This window comes from Haliotis rufescens, unplaced genomic scaffold, assembly GCF_023055435.1.
Source record: "Haliotis rufescens isolate VD_foot unplaced genomic scaffold, xgHalRufe1.0.p SCAF_2, whole genome shotgun sequence".
Classification (NCBI taxonomy): Eukaryota; Metazoa; Mollusca; class Gastropoda; order Lepetellida; family Haliotidae; genus Haliotis; species Haliotis rufescens.
The window spans coordinates 12013815-12031372 of NW_025963890.1; the positions used below are offsets into that span (position 1 = coordinate 12013815).

General features: G+C 38.6%; 1 protein-coding gene across 2 annotated transcripts; it reads left to right on the forward strand.

Moving 5' to 3' along the window:
* Nucleotides 1–12904: 12904 nt before the first annotated feature.
* LOC124111596 (Krueppel-like factor 5) lies at nt 12905–16724 on the forward strand. Of its 2 annotated transcripts, none has more exons than XM_046471349.2 (2): nt 12905–13085; nt 14258–16724. In XM_046471349.2, the coding sequence occupies exons 1-2, from the start codon at nt 12993–12995 to the stop codon at nt 15386–15388; spliced, it is 1224 nt and encodes a 407-aa protein (XP_046327305.1). In that variant the 5' UTR covers nt 12905–12992; the 3' UTR covers nt 15389–16724. The 2 variants fall into 2 exon arrangements, with proteins under 2 accessions (XP_046327305.1, XP_046327304.2); XM_046471348.2 differs by lacking the exon at nt 12905–13085 and adding an exon at nt 13278–14135.
* The last annotated feature ends 834 nt before the right edge of the window (nt 16725–17558 follow it).

Here is a 17558-nt window from a genome sequence, read left to right on the forward strand (position 1 = left end):
GGAAAGGGTTTTGTCGACAGGGCTTTTTGCCTTTTAAAAAAAAAAAATATTTATGTAATGTTTGTCATGGAACTACACACACACACACACACACGCTCACACGCACACGCACGCACACACACGCACGCACGCACGCACGCACGCACGCACGCACGCACGCACACACACACACACACATGTCTGTGTGTGTGTGTGTGTGTGTGTGTGTGTGTGTGTGTGTGTGTGTGTGTGTGTGTGTGTGTGTGTGTGTGTGTGTGTGTGTGTGTGTGTGTGAAAATTTAAAAAATGCACAATCAGGCTGGTTAGGCTCATCAGCTTAGGGCACTTGCCCTCTCCACACAGCCCAGACAGTACAGATTAAAATAAAAATACGTTTCGAAAGCGTTATTATTATTATTATACTACTACTACTACTACTACTACTTCTACACATTCAAAATTACGTGCTATTAATGTCATAGCTCTAAATGAAGCAAGTCTAGATTTTCCACAGGTTCTTAATATCCCATATTCGGCTCCTATAAATATAAATGTAATTTGTTTCTATCGAAATTGTATATTTTCAGAGACAAACCGTTAGTCTACATTTTATTCTATCTCTATATTTTTCAATATACTGTTTCAAAATATATACTCTTCATTTATTTCCAAATTGACATTGTTTCCACATTGTAGCACATTTTAAGGAAATAAATGAGTTGACCTGTGATTAAAGTTAGACAATATACGTAAGCAATTGTCTGATGTTCATATTCATTGTCTTTAGTTGTGATGACTCTATCAGTTTGTACGCGTGACCACATGATCAAACGAGTGCAACAATTGTTCATCGACGCTGTCAAAGTCATTCATTCATACTCAGAACGATAGACGACATACTCGCACTGTAGTGTACTGTCAAGCCAACTTAAGTACATTCTATAGCAAAGGCTAGTGTTATTCTAACAAGGAAAAAAACCCCTTTGCATCGACATCTGGTCCCAAGACGTCGAAACCAGTGTACCGGAGGAACTCGTGTACTGATGACGTCACAGTTCGTGCCCGGTGACCCGGAAATGGCCCACTGCACATGTCACAGCGGGATGTGACATTCTTCAGGTGATAAGAAACCACGAAAAGACCAGAACATCTTCGGCCGTGGTAATTTCTCTTTGTCTAGCTCACGCTAGTCGATCGACACAGCCATGCTGCGATGTGGGGTTCTCTTGCAATGTCACTTGCTGAGTGTGGTGAAATAACCACTGATCATTCAAAATAATAGCTGTACTTCCTCATTTTTGACATACGTCATAATGATGCAACGGTGAACTGAAAGAAGTGACAGCTTGCATGATGAGATTCCTTCAGCTGCTAAAACTGAAACTTCACGTGGTTCTTTAATGTTTGATTTGAAAGAGAGAATACCAAATATATATTTGTTGTTATAGTCAAAACGTATTTGAATAAAAAATAACAAAACATAACTGCAAACTAATTTATACATCATGTACACATTCATGACCTGTTTAAGATACACTGAAGCCCTGTTTGACCCGACCTCTTCTTATGGACGACGGCGTTAGTCCTCTTTTTATGAACGATGGTGTTTGAGAGTCTTCAGATTTTCAGTGATCCATTCATACACTTTTCATCGGTATTTTGCCCTGTGCGCCCTGTATAGAATCTTTTTCAGTAGATATTCGTGACTGATCATTCCTGAACCTATTAGTCAAGGAGTTTGTCCATCTGAACAATTTCTGACTCTAGGTGGAACTTTAAACCACATACTTTGCATATTATATACCATGAGCTTGAGGCTTAATATATACCTTTACATATTAATCAAGAAGATAATGGTACATTGTCTTGTTGTAGAATCAATGTTTATGTCCATTCTTCATTTCCCCCGGAAACCGCACCTGCTTGAAGGAGTTATATGGCATGAACGTGTTAGCCCACGTTGTTATACTCCGGAAATTCGTAGTACATGAAGACCATTAGGTATGAAGGTGGAACCTACATGTGTACACGTATCATTTCTGTGAGGTCAGATGCATTAAAAACTTATTATTTCGATTATTAATTTTCACATTAGCTGTTGTATTTCGAGGGATTCACATTTATTCTTTTAATTAAACATTGGTATGGGAATTCATACTCATATCAAGTGTTTGACGGTGGCTTAAAATGAAACAAACAAGAAATGGTTATTCCATGGTGATGAATTTGATACAGGTAACATAGTTGTGTTTTGGACCGTTTTCAGCCTGGCAACATTTTCATAATGTTTGGGTCAAATCCAATTTTAATGTCTGTATTTTTGCCTTGCAGTTTATGTCATCTGCAATATAGTAGTTATCCATCATTGAGGTCATTTATGCTATGGCAATGTGAACGAAACCTAAAATGATTAGTTTGAAGGAATTACATTATGGGACGCATCCAAATCACTCTTAGATTTTCTGTCACGACTATGATGTCGGACGTCACTGCCGTCTTCAGTCTCTGGAATAAATGCTCTGTGTTGTGGCCAAATATGCCATGGCAACCAACGAATTCTGACGCACTAAATGAACAGGGGGAAAACTCATATGCTAGAATTACGTTTATTGACGTCTCATCAACATTTCGCACAGTCTCACCTCGTGGGCAGCATTTAGAATTACTCATACAGGGTGTGATCTCCACTGCTTTCACATGGATTCCAGCGTTAATGACGAGTTCAATATGTTATACTTGCCGCTGCCTCCTGTTTAGTCTCTAACCTTTCAACTGGTGTCCCTCAAGGTGCTGTTATTTGTCCCACAGTATTATTACTTTAGTTTATTGTTTAACGCCGCACTCAGCAATATTACAGCTGTATGACGGTGGTGTGTGAATAATTGAGTCTGGACTAGACAATCAGTGATCATGAACATCGGTCTACACAGCTGGTATACGATGACATGCCTGACCAACCCATCCAATTCGTCTGGTCTTTTTACTTCAGGTGACTCCGTTGTGTCAATTCAAGTATTTGATTATAGAAATGCTCTCTCAAAATACCTAAAACATGACTGAATATGTTAATGTCGACATTACTAATGATTATTTCTGTTCAAGAACCATATGTCATGGGAATCACATACGGGAAAGACTATACTAAAATAATCAGGGAAATTGCGCTTTTCCAATATTGACCTAACAATCACATCCCTGTCAAATGTTTATTCGACATATATTGACTCTAGATTATCTAGATTATCAATATGTTTGTGCAGCATTAAATCAAACAACATATATACAATGTTAAATACAAGCTAACAGGGATGTTACTTTGTTCGTTTATTTACAGAAACGTAATTAATAATGCATATCTTCATGACGTCACGTTATGACGGATATTCCTTGCTGCACTGAGGAGGAACGAGTACTTCACTGAATTGTTATACGAGCTAGGTAAGGTGTGTGAAATTTGACCAAAAAGCAAAAGCGAATGCAATGATGTACAACGGCATGCTGTATCCTGTCGTATCTGTGAAGGTCACAGAAGGTTTTCGAACTGTTTTGTAACCCTGACCGTCACCCATGGCGGTGATACCACTAAGTAATGACATCATCACCAGTTTCGCCCACAACTTGTGTCTTCTCTGTAACTTTAGAGTGAATCATGGGCGAACATTTCTAAATTTGTCCTTTCAGTTTTGTCTGGATCCGTTTCCTTTTGTATTGAAACGAGTATAAACAGAAAATCATCAAATTATTCACATTTATAATTACCTTTAAAGCAAAATAAATTTGAGACACAAATGGCTCTACTGTAAATATATGTATATACACTGTAAGCCATGACTTAATCAATCACGTGACAAGTCACAAAATGTCACATGACCTATATGAAGTATGGGTGACGATCAGGGGTATCAGGGAATCGTATGTGAAAATATTAAACATCAAGGGTATCTCCGTATACCATCCATTAATCTTCTCCCCAGCAACCATCAACAATCAGATCCACCTGCAGCTGTGGTCCAGCACCCACTTACACAGATCCAAGCACGATAAATTCCATCAATTGACTGGCAGCTCAAATACCAATTAACTTGATCTAACGCACCTCCACTATGTCACGTAGATTAAACTGACCCGAGTGTTCAGTAGTGAACGTAGCCAGAAACATGTCACCTACATTTTAACCAGGTCGAATATTAGCAGGAGAAAGGTTTAAGGGCAACTGGTGTTGAATCCGTCTTGAATTTGCGAGTAATCGCAATGGATGAGTACAGTTCTCCCTTGCACGTTCTTTACGTGTCGTGGTAGCGATGGGGATGGTATCGAGGGTGGGAGCATATGGGTGGCCTTCTTTGTAGCAACGGAAAAGATCACTGAATAGATGAAGGCATTTGGATACAGTTAATGCTCCCACTTGATGTTAATGGAAATTCTCAGGTGCCTCATATTTGTTGCATTGTGGGGATTGGGAAGTTTAAAGATCTTTGTTCATGGGTCATTATAAACACAATGTATGTGTGATGCAGCACTGATCACGGTGTGTGTAAGCCCCGTGGATAAAGCGCTCGTTCGTCACGCGGAAGACCTAGGTTCGAGTCACCACTTGGGGCCTATGTGTAAAGGTCATTATCAATGTTCCTACTGCTGGAAAAGAGCCTAAACGTGGCGTAAACATATTTTTTTTACCTGGAGTTAAGTGATACAAATGGGAAAGGAAAGGTTTTGAAGACGTTGGAATATGCACACTCTTTCAATTAAGCCCAACTGTTAACAGCAGAAACCTGAATTATGTCAGTATGCTTATTTTGTGCATCCGTTCATAACTCAAAAGATGGTATGATTGTATACATCAAGGGTAGACTGAACAATTAGATCGCTCTGCATTAAGGATGGTCCGTTGCAGTTAGTTATTTGCGCTTAATATATTCTAGCAAATTAACCTATTCTAAACGTTCCAAGATGCATAAGCCTTGATTAATCAGATTGCAGGACATTCAGGCGGGTGTGTTCTTGTCATTGGTACCACCTAGCCAGTGTAACGTCAGCTGAATAGGGGTCTCGTATGCGAATTATTTTTGTTGTTCACATTCTTTTGGTTCGTGTGCCCCTTCTCTTAGTTTCATGTTCGTGTTCGGAATTGTTTCCTGATTTAGACAAATGATATACCAAATGATTTAATTATATATCTTCGAGAAAATTGTTGCATTCCTCGTGCATATTACGAGTAGTATAGATCAACAACCAGGTCTATAAATCTGTACCAGGATCACATATTATACGTTTCGAGCGCTTTCCCAGGCCATTCAGTGAAGACATCAAGCATATTATATCGACAGGGTACTGCTGTCTTGGTGTCGCGTATGACAGTTAGCATGTTCTTGTTACAAAACCTGAAACATCACCCACGCACGTATGCACGGTAGATAAACTAAAATGAACCCAAGGCACAAGGACAGTTATCTTAGGTACCGATACGTACATACGGGTTACACACACGAATATATTTCTATATTTCATATGTTTTAAATATGTCTGTCCAAATCTTGGACCCGTGAAGATCCGGGTTAGAATAAGTCCTCAGAACCCATGCTTGCCGTAAAAGGCGACTATGCTTGTCGTAAAATGAGACTAACGGGATCGGGTGGTCAGGCTCGCTGACTTGGTTGATGCATGTCATCGATCCCAATTGCGTGGATAGATAGTCTGGTCTGGACTCGATTATTTACAGACCGCCGTCATACAGCTGGAATATTGCTGAGTGCGGCGTTAAACAACCAACCAACCAACCAATCCAATTCTTATTTATGAAGCTACGGGTAGTGTATCGTTTGTTCTGTGAGAAATATAATTATACATGAAGGTGTACTAATTTACACAAGCCTGTTCAGTCTATGTTATCAATGATGAATTGGTCAGTCATTGTTATAACTATTGGACAGTCTTTACTAGCAATGATGATCTTATGGCATTTCTGGTTGTGACCCTTCAGGTCACGGCGGTCATTCTGTATGTTAGACGAGGTAAAATCACTGTCAATGTAGCGGTCAAATCTCGCTGGACAGGAACATGAGAAACATTATATCAACACTATCTGGACGCAGTGCAATTAACAAGGAATGTATCGTTATTCTGATGTTCATATCAGTGCTTCACGGAAAACAGCCCTGTTGGACCCAAGAGGTCAGGTTCCTGAAAACTGACATGGCAAATCGACACTGGTGTTATGTCGAACATACATCGCTTATAGAAAATATCTATTTCAAACTGTATCATTTCCTGTACATATTAAAATAACACACACTTTTCTTACAAGTATTCATGCAAATATTTCGAGAAAAGATAAAACGTCAACGCCAGAGAATAACCATTATTATCCCAAAACAGATTCCATATGGCGTAAAGGGCAAATTTAATAGCGGTGAAATTTACATGAATGGGGGACTGTTGAAGGAGATGTGTGATTTCATCTTCCTCAATGTGTGACTCAAGTGAATCAATATTCAAAAGAGAAAAAAATGAGCTTTACAATTATACCAATGTTTTGGAACCGAACCCGTGCCATTACCATGACAATCTAGCACATCCAAAACTTGCCCATCCAACCAACCTCGTCAGGCAAACATTCGAGTTGCAAGAGAACTGGCAGGAACCACAGATATCAAAATAACACTGAGAATCCAGACCTGTTTTTCTTTTGGTTACCACCAGAAAACACACCTTCAAAACAAACCAACCACAATAGAAACGGAACACGGTTGTTGATAAGAATATAAAGACATTACATAATCGTATGGTCACGTCATTCAGTCAGTCCAATAAGGTAACACTATGTTGCTAATGGTTGGGCACGGCAACAAAATAGTAAACTGACTCTCTAATCAATATGATAAATGAAGTGTGCCATGCGGGTATTATGATTTGGCAAAGTCGTTAGGTCACTGTTACTCTGTAGCTACAACTACGACCAGTAAATAAGCGCAGGCCTATTAATATACAATGAAGAGACTGTCTACCCCTGGGGAAACGGCCAGGTGGCTATTTTTAACCTTGCGGCTCAACATTCCATTAGGTAAGGCGCCGGAACAGAGGATGGACAATTGTCTACTCACGGTATCGGAGAGAGAGGGAGATTACCATTTCGTTGTGGGTGGTTACAGGGCTCTTCAGTCGTATTGATTTGGATAACAGCCCCAAGAGCATATGAAAGAGCATATGAGTGTGTGTCTGTGTACATTATGTATAATTTCATATTAGGGTTTCTTTCATATTAGGGTAGGGCAGGACATGCTTACCCTTTTCCTGAACACCTGGGGTCATCGCTGACTTTCAGTGATCCATTCATATAAGTTCTATTATGCCTTTTACGCCAATCTGGAATCTGTTTCGTCGGATATTTGGGCCGGGTTATACTTTAGCGTTGACGTTTTATAGTTGTTTGAGTTTGGGTGTTTGTAATTTTGTATAACCATGCCTTATGTAGCATTATTTTCAGGATTTGAAATATACAAACAAATATAAACATGATCTTCAAATAAAGATGATAATGGTGGTGTTGGTGCAGTGTTATAATGCAAACTGAGCAAAAACTAACGACTGTTAACTTATAACTATTTTATGGTAGAATTATTGAAGAAAAAAACATACTAACAAATATTACACGGCGAGTAACTGTTGTAATTAAAGAAATGCTGAAAGGTTTTGCGTCCTTGTTCTGGCATTATATTACATTAACTCATTTAACTAATTGGCTTGCATTATATCTATCTGTTTACTGTTATACTCCTCAAAGCATTAGTGACCTATTCGTGACATTACATTAGTCATGACATTAGTCCTCATTATTGCTGTGGACAAAGTAAGCAGCAGATGTCGACGAATGCAGTTGTTACATATTATTTTATTACGAATTTTTCCGACTGAAGGAACACAACTGCTTCCTATAACGCACCCGTGATTTAATCTCCAACATGGAAAGTGCATGCATTTGAACGCCATTGTACATACAATTTTTCATACATATCATTCCTATTCAAACGCCATCGTGCATACAATTAATACATATTATTCTTTTTTGAACGCCATTGTACATACAATTAATCCATATCATTCCTATTTGAACGCCATCGTGCATACAATTAATACATATTATTCTTATTTGAACGCCATTGTACATACAATTAATACATATCATTCCTATTTAAACGCCATCGTGCATACAATTAATACATATTATTCTTATTTGAACGCCATTGTACATACAAGTAATACATATCATTCCTATTTCAACGCTATACGCAGATACACCTTTGCTAAGAGATGAAGCTGGGGGTTGGATAACGAAAACTATATAGTTTCCGAAAACCTGTTTAAAGTACAAAGCTGCACCCTAAATCTCCGATCCTTAAATATTTCCCTTTCATAATTCATGGCCCTTACATACACTCCCCGCAACAGCTACTTGTTAAAAAACCGCAAATCTCAGAGGTCAAACTGGCCCGTGTTCTATCGATGTACAGAACTTTCCGGAGTGTTCAAGGATAGAAATATTTTGTGGGCGACTGGAGTCACATGATGTCAGGTGCGATTAATTTCCTCGTTTGAAGCAAGCGGACGCCGAGCGATCAGGTTTGTTTGTTGACTCGTTGCCATGACGACGCTCGGTGTGACGTCAGACAGGAGTGATAACGGAGCGGATTCTTTGTAGAGTATTAATTTATGTGATACAACATACTTGTCCTAATATGGAAATATTAGGTTTTAAGTCTTTTCCTGCTGTTTCAAAGTTCATGTGGAGATGCAATTTGAAGAAATATGAAGAAAATGCAATTGTTTATGTCCATATGTCTGGACAATGGTGTTAGATTTCACTGTCATCCCCATTTAGTAATAAAATATGTACTATAGCAGTTTCAGTAACACGTATGGCATTTTATAAAATAACTTGACATAAGATTGACTTTGTGACTCAAAACAATGATGATTTAATATTCGATCAATGTCATACTATATTTGATTACCTTGATAAATAATACATAAAAAGATCAAAGCATCGCAAATAAACTTCATTATTCATATTCAATATGACAAAGCCTTTCACAACGACTAAATCAGCGCTAATGTCGATATAAGCTATTTAGTAGTCATTTGTCATAAACCCAGCCGAAAGATGATAGCCTTGAATGCTGTGTGTTCCACAATGCATCTGAAATCAAGGCAGGCACTTATCAATATTAGCTACCCGATTCTATTATTATTTCCTCAACGTAATTATATTTCATCAGCAATAAAGAACATTTGGATAGAAAGAAATTCAATGATCGATTATCTTCTTATTACCGAATTATCAGAACTCCAAATTGTAAGTTGAAGAGAATGGTATTAAATGAGATAATTGATGTGCTGTTTTTGATAATAGTACCACTTGCAGTGTAAGCCTAATAATGATCATATCCGATTTATCATATTCCATGTTTTTGTCTATTCACAACGCCAAGATATTAGGGATTTTTTTTCATCAAGACTTAGTGGGTATCGCGGAATAACATTGTAGCGATTTAAGTAGTTTCAAATACAAGGAATGTCTAATGTTCTCTTTTTTAAGATAAAATGTTTTTATGATACAAATATATGTACCTTGTTCATAATGATCAAATTTACCGAATTATAATATATGTGTTGTTAAAAGTACCATATATATTACAAACTCGTTAAAGAGAAAGAAGGTTGTTAAAATAATCTGAATCAACATCTCTTAAATAAGTAATGTGAATAATGAGGATAAATTGCAACAAGTATACATGCGTGTCAATACGGATAAACAAAATAAACACAATCAAAATTACAATCATCAACATCAAGTTACAATTAGAAACAAAAACATTTTCATAAACCATGCTGGTATCTAAATATATAATGTTATTATCCTTCCTTTTAATTTCAAATATGATATTGATATTTATAAAGGTTTCAAAGTGCAAACTCTTTCCCCCCGTTTCAAAATCCTAGTGGGACGTACTGCCCCGTGCCGCTATCCTGCTAAGTATTCACGGTGCAAATCAGCCAAACAAACTTGACATTTTTAACGTGAACTACGGGATCTATCCTATTCGTTGTGTTAATTATTTCAAACAATCAGTTAGGGTGACAGGGTTCACTTCTCATGACAGGTGACGGTTTTGGGTCGTCTCGTTCGACAGGTAACCCTCGACTCGCTCACACACGCGTCAACATGCACGTACATTACCTGATCACACTGTAGTGTACTGAATCGTTAATTGTTTCCTTGTGTTGGCTTTCGCCTGGCATGGGCTTTTGTAAATTGGAGCTTTTTCATTTTAAGTGAAACATTTGTGTCAGTAGTAAAAGGCTACAGCGATAAGCATAACGGTTCTATTTGGCTATTGTATGGAACTACAACTTGCCATGATCTTGATCAAATATTCAAAATGTGTGTTGATTTTTTTTGCGGTTTTACATTTTATAATTCACGTGCGTGACGCTTGTTGTGTTTATACCTGAAACTGAACCATGCAATTCATGAAATTCAAGGTGCATGCGCACATAAAATTACCAGATTAAATAGAGCAATTAAAATGTACCTAACAATTGTAATGTAAACACACAAACGGTCAATAACAGAAAGAGACAAGGACTAATTTGCGTTATCAACAGACATGTTACCAAATTAACGATCTCATTAAAAAGATGTGTTCATTAGATTAAATATAAAACAAAAAATGTGTACGTATGAATAAATTTAAAAGATATTACTGATGTATTTCATTTTTAACCATTTTAATTCACAAAACGGAACAGACATGACGCTCATGTCAATTATTGAAGGGGTTGGGGAGCCGGATGGTGGGGGTGGGGAAACGCGATGGTGGGGGTTGGGATGGATAATAAGCATCCATGAAGAGGGTTAGGACAAATTGTGTACAATATGGTTTGTTGACATGGCCGAATACCCCCTGTGTCACACCAATTGTTGTCGCCGTGAGCCTGTCACCTACACAGTGCCTCGGCTATAATTATGTTGATTCCGATGGTTCTACAAAAATACCTGCGTTAATTGACACCAGACATGGAACCCGGTGGCACGAAGAGACCCGACAGTACCCGCGGGTAAACAAACCATGTCTCGCTTGCTGGCAACAATTCGTGGCGGCTGAAGTGAAATTTCTTGTTTTGGGACAGAGGGTAAAATTGCAAGTTGGTAATTAATCTTTTAAATTGTTCCTGCCGTTATAAAATTGTCGAGTTACAATCGGATCCTTTTGTATTTGACAACCGTTCTATCTATATTATGTAATAGATTTATTTTATCTTGCATTTTAATTTTATTAACTTATATCTTATTTGATAAGGAATTTCGTGAAAGCTTAGAAATGACGTGTCATGGTATTTGCAACGATGCCAGTTGGCATGGCAATGGATAAAGGCAACATTGGCGAAACATGTGATCTTTCAGTGAAACAAAATTGCGACCGCGAGCTTCAGAGTTACCTCCCTTCTCCTAGCCTGCGCAGCAGGTTACCATGCAAGGTAAACACGAAGTAAACAAGATGCCTTAGAGTGCAGATATGTCCCGTGAGAAAAAGTGAAAAACAGGATAACACTTAAATAAATAAATAACATCTTTATTTCTTTTATATAAGATAATAAATATCATTTTAAGGTTTTGAGGAATACGTATTGAATATTATAGTAGACAGTCAAAATTCCTATAACAACTTGTGGATATCGACAAAACAATAGGATAAAAGGTGTTATTGAATATGAAACCTATTTGTGATATGTAAACGTCAATAATTTGAACAGTTTAAACAATTTGCCTTAATCGTAAAACTATGATTCACGTATCTTGATTAATGAATGTAGCTTAAAAGAAAAAAACCCATATATTTCAGATTAAATATAATCTAGCGATAATTTTAATTCATAAGTTATCTATTTACATTTTATAAAACCTTTCTCGTGTAAACTATATCTTCAGATACAAATTTAATTTAAGTCCCCACACTGCACGTGTATAAGATGCTGGGTTTAGTCTATTTACACAGGTAACAGTATAAGTCCAATTTTGTTCATAAAATGATGTTGCAACCGGTTTAAATATAGAGAGAAATATTTATTTATTCCAACGTATGAAGTCTCCTAAACTGATATAAATATTCCTATGCTGTTAGAACTTTATAAGCGCTGATAAAAGTATCTTGTTCTCAAATTGTTATCAAATGAAAATAATCCTGTTTCGATGAATAAAAGCATGTTTTCTGTATGTGAAAAGTCCTTATTTATATTTTATACATAACATAATACCCTTATCAGTATTAATTCATGATATACGTGTACACATTCAATCTTGGCCGCTGCATAAACGGACATTCAACACCGTCACTACCTCACGATAATACTTCCAGCAGGGAATATATGTGTGAACACATATGAACGAGTGTCCAAAATGAACAACTCTGAGATATGTTGTGTATAGTTATATATTCATCTATTAATAGCGACTAATAGAAAGTATCGTACGACAGTGGACCACAAACCTACAATCTCCGATATGTGTGGGATAGCCCCGGTAGCGATCGCTTCCTCGTCCCACGGGGTGAGAGGTCACTGAATACCATATGTATACTACGAATGGATTGTGTGGTTATGAGTTTCCAATGAAGTAAGAATAGCGACTGTGTGTTACATACGTCACACTAAACTCTATGACTAATCGTCTCCCAACAGCAGAGTGTGTTTGTGTGTATTGTTTCCAGCACAGGATCTCGTCACGACCCGCTCGCCATATCGCCCGAGCGACTTCTGCTCAGCGAGGCTTTAGCAGTGTAGTTTTATACTACTACTATTAATAGCAGCCAATCACAGCGATCGTGTAGAATTCGCCGTACGAAATTAGAAGCTATAAGATTTTCTGACTTGCAGAAAATACATTCAGTTCAATTTTGATCTAGCCGAAGCAAGTTGCTTGTTCTCTGAGAAACTTTAAAGGAGTTTGATTGAAAACAATGACCCAAGTTTTGGATCCAATGCTGGATACACAATCTCGATTCGGAGGAAACTCACTTATCAAATACGAGGATAATATGGACTTACAAAACGTATGTATTTTATTGCACCTTTATCATGTATTTATGACAGCTTTAGTTAAATGGAAAAAAGCACACGTGTGTTGTGTTTAGTAACAGTGTTTTGTATTATAATGAATTGACATGTGATACATTTCACAACGCTGATGTAAATTTTAAGTGATGGAACGTCCTGCTTCTGTATCATCAAATCCATGGATGAAGCAATGTATATTTGTGTGAAACTATTTGATGGATTGGGATAGTGATATGGGACTAGGATCTTTGAATTCTGTAGCATGTTTCATAGTACGCTGCAAGCTAAACTGACAACACACGTGATAACGAGACCAGTGGGCTTATCACCTGTGTCCAGCGGACCGAGACTTGCACAGCTGATGAAATCAACAAATGTCAATTTCACAGACATTTCCTATGTCGCATAACTGAATTTAATCTTATCATGAACCTTTACGGTGTATCTTGTGTGATATAAACCATTGGTTAGCGGATGTATTGTGTACAGATATTTAAGGAAATACATTTCACACACGCAGGGCGAATGTAAATATTTCTTATAAATACTTTCATCACGGAAAACGTTCTTGAAATATGACGTTAAGCTAAAACAAATTATCCCGCAGGCATAGTTGCTATCGAGAAATAAATATCACGTAATATATGTATGTATGAGGCGATTATGTACAATATCAGCACTTAATAGCAATCGAATGTCCTTGGTTATGAAATTAAAACGATCAGATAATTACTTGCGTCTGGAAGGAAATTAGCAAGGGATGTTTGGCGGGTTTCCATCGCAGTCAAGTCTCGTGACTACTGTCTCACACGAGCTAATTGTGTTTCCTTGACCTCGAATGATAGATCTTTGCACGAGCGTATGCTTAGGTCAGTACCCAATCTCTAATAATCGGATCGCATCTCTTCTGCATGCAACGTACTGTATGTATATAAGTCCACATGTACATAGATACACCACACAACATGCAGACAAGCTCGACAGCCGGACATACTGTTGAACAACCTTACGCTATGAACTACCTTCAGTGTGATATTGATCAATTGGTAAGTGACATTATCATGGGACAAGTGCCGTGTACTCTAGACATGTGGTATCGTATATGGTGTTGACTGTTTTTATGGTATACGTGTGTCATATGTCTTATGTTTGTCTTTGTTTTTTTCAGACTTGGCAAGATGTTGAGTCTCTGCTGTACCAAGACAACACGCCATACGAGAGTAGCATGGTGCAGATGATGACTGAAGCGATGAAGCCAGCCTCCCTGAACACCAACCTCCCGTCCCCGGGGATGAGTGCCATCACCTCCGTCTCCTCTCCAGGGAGCCCGGGGTACGGAAGTATCAAGTCTGCAGCCAGCCCGGTCAGCCAGCTTTCCCCTCAGTCCCAAGATACTCAGTATGATGAGTTGCTTGATCTGGATTTCATCCTGAATAACACTGCCGCAGAAAACAATCTCTACCCTGAAGATGCAGGGATGAAGATTAAGCAGGAACCAGGTTCGACCTGTGAGCCTTTGCCAGACTTTCATTCCGCTTTCCTTGATATCCCAGATATCAAGTTTGATGCCAACGTACACGTTATTCAGACCAACCAATCTGAGCCTATTGCTCATCAAGTCAGCGTTGAGGTTAACAAACGTCAAGAATTCAAGCCTGTTATTCCCAAACAGGAGTTCCCTCTCGTGCCCAACTCCTGTGCTACATACACCGCCAGCATGACTGTTATTTCCGCCCCACAACACCAGATGGCCTTCCCTGGGCAGATATCTCCCCCAGCCTCCCCAGAACACCGTGAGGACCATCACATGAAGAGCTACCCCATGAATCTCTACCATAACATGGCTCACCCCCACGCCCTGATGCTCCATCCACAGCACATCATGCCCAAGCTACAAGGGCACATGTCTCAGGTTCATCAGATGATCACCCCGCCATCATCTCCCCAGCTGGTTGATCTCCTTCTCCCTCAGCAGCCAGTAGATTCTTCAGCTCAACCCAAGAAACGAGGCCGACGGACATGGGGAAGAAAGCGACAGACAAGTCACACGTGTACCCACCCTGGGTGCATGAAGACCTACACCAAGAGCTCTCACCTGAAGGCTCATCTCCGAACCCACACAGGCGAGAAGCCTTATCACTGTACGTGGAAAGGATGTGGGTGGAAATTCGCCCGTTCGGACGAGCTGACCCGTCATTACCGTAAACATACCGGTGATCGCCCATTCCAGTGCCATCTCTGTGAACGTGCCTTCTCAAGAAGTGACCATCTCTCTCTCCACATGAAGCGCCACATATGAACAGTCTGATATGCAGTGTTGGATTCAGATTCGCAACAGTCTGAACAACGCAAGGTTGCAACGGCGAGAGCTCACAGCAGCTCTCGGGGTCCGGTTGGTTTTCTATGCAGCGTCGAGCACCGTGTGCCGGAATCGCCCGAAAAGTGACATTTATTGGGACACTGCTACTCGATATTTTGAACTTAAGGTGACCATTCCCACTGGGGAAATTCACTGTCGGTCACATGGGACGCTTTGCATGTACTCTGTGCAGCCGTTCAGGCAGATTTGATCAGCTATTGTTAGGGTGTACTTGTACATCTTGTTAGGATGTATCTGTGACAGGATTTTCTGTCATTTATGCAATATTTTGTTTCGGCTGGTGTCCGACTGTGTACGGCAGGTCCGTGTCAGTCTGGTGCCAAATTTGCATGTTGGAAATTCTCCTCCCCGGACCCCGCAATGATTGGGCTGGCCCAGTTCATTGAGGGGCACGTTGAGGGGTGAGAAAAAGGAATGCTCCCTTACTCGAATCTTCCATTGTATGTGTTGTTATATGCATTTATATATATATGTATACGTAAAACTCGTTTTGGCCAGTTATCAAATTTTGTCTCAAACTACGTTTGAATTTTCATTTCGGCCAAAAACCCTTTTGGTACTGCCTGGTAGCAGAATTGTTACAGAAACGAGGTATCTGGCCTGGCGCTGGGTACCGAAGTATGGTTCTAGTTCATATAGATTATACACTCGTTAGCTCATCCTTATGACCCTTATATAGTGCCTAGTGCTATTATAGCGTCCATCAAAACGTTCATCTACAATCATATCAGGATAAGTGCAATTTAAATACAAGCTTTGACTAAATTCACAAAGTGAATAGTTTGTTCAGACCCCGACCTCGTATTTAGTTCTCGCTATTCCACAAGATATTAGCAGCTTTGATAACTAGATATATTATATATGCAAGATTTTCTAATTAATTTCCTCTAGTTTGATGACGACCAGAAGTAGAAGGCTCAAGCTGAATTTGGTGCTCTAGATTTTTCTTTTGCAAAAAGTGCTATCTTGTTCGAATACAAATTCCAATTGCCCTGACGAAAATTCTCCAATTATACAATGAACAAAATGTATATAACCACCAATGGTTTATGCATAGACCCTTGTTATCGGTGGTTGAAATTGTTTCAGATATATATGATATATATAAAGTTTGTATTTTTGTAAAAAACAGCGTTTAACACTAGTCATGTCAGAACGTTCGTGCCATATTGTATATTGGGATGTGCCATCCATGTGCACATGTCTGTCAAAGATATTACACAAACACACGAAATAAATGATGTTATTTATTATATATCTGACTTTGTTTCTGATTTACAACTGAATTAGTTTCCTATGAGAACAAGAGACGTCCACATTGATTTGCAGTTAACTGTAATTCTAGACGATTGTATTTAAGTCATGCCGATTTTTAATATTTAAACGACTAAATAATTGATTGAAAATATAGGTCTCTTGTCCTCATGTTATAGATCGCCATGACAATACATTTGTCGGATTTAAGGACGGAAATATTCAACTGAAATATGTGGGGGAAAGAGAATATGATTTATTGAATTAAAGTAGTGTTTGAAATCCGACAAATGTCTGTCAAAACTGAATAAACTGCATTCAATTAGAGCCAGTTGTGGCAATAGCCGCTGCTACTGAGCCAGAGGTTTCAAACACAATATATGATTGAATCATTACTCAACTGCATACGTTATACTGGGCAGAATTCTAAACGTGTTCTCGGGATTAGGTTAATTAAGGAGCGAAAGCTGTAAACACGACTATGGTGAAGCAGTTAAACACGTTCTTATGATTATGGAAAGGGTTTTGAAATTGCAAAAGTGGGCAGACAGGAACACAATGGATTTTTAATTATTTATGGTGCATTTTTAGAAGGAAAATTCGGGGCTATTCCTGAATATTTTGAAGTATTTACTTAGTGCTTCGAAATGGATCTTTCGAATCACTGCCAATGCAACAAATAAAGGAACAGTGGGCAAAACTTGACAAATATTTCAAGCAGTCAGGAATCGCCTCTAATAAGGAAAAACAATAAAAAAGTGCCACTCTGAGAGACTCCTTTCATTCGAGATTAAAGTTCACATCGACACACTATATTTGGTCGCCGCCAACAGAC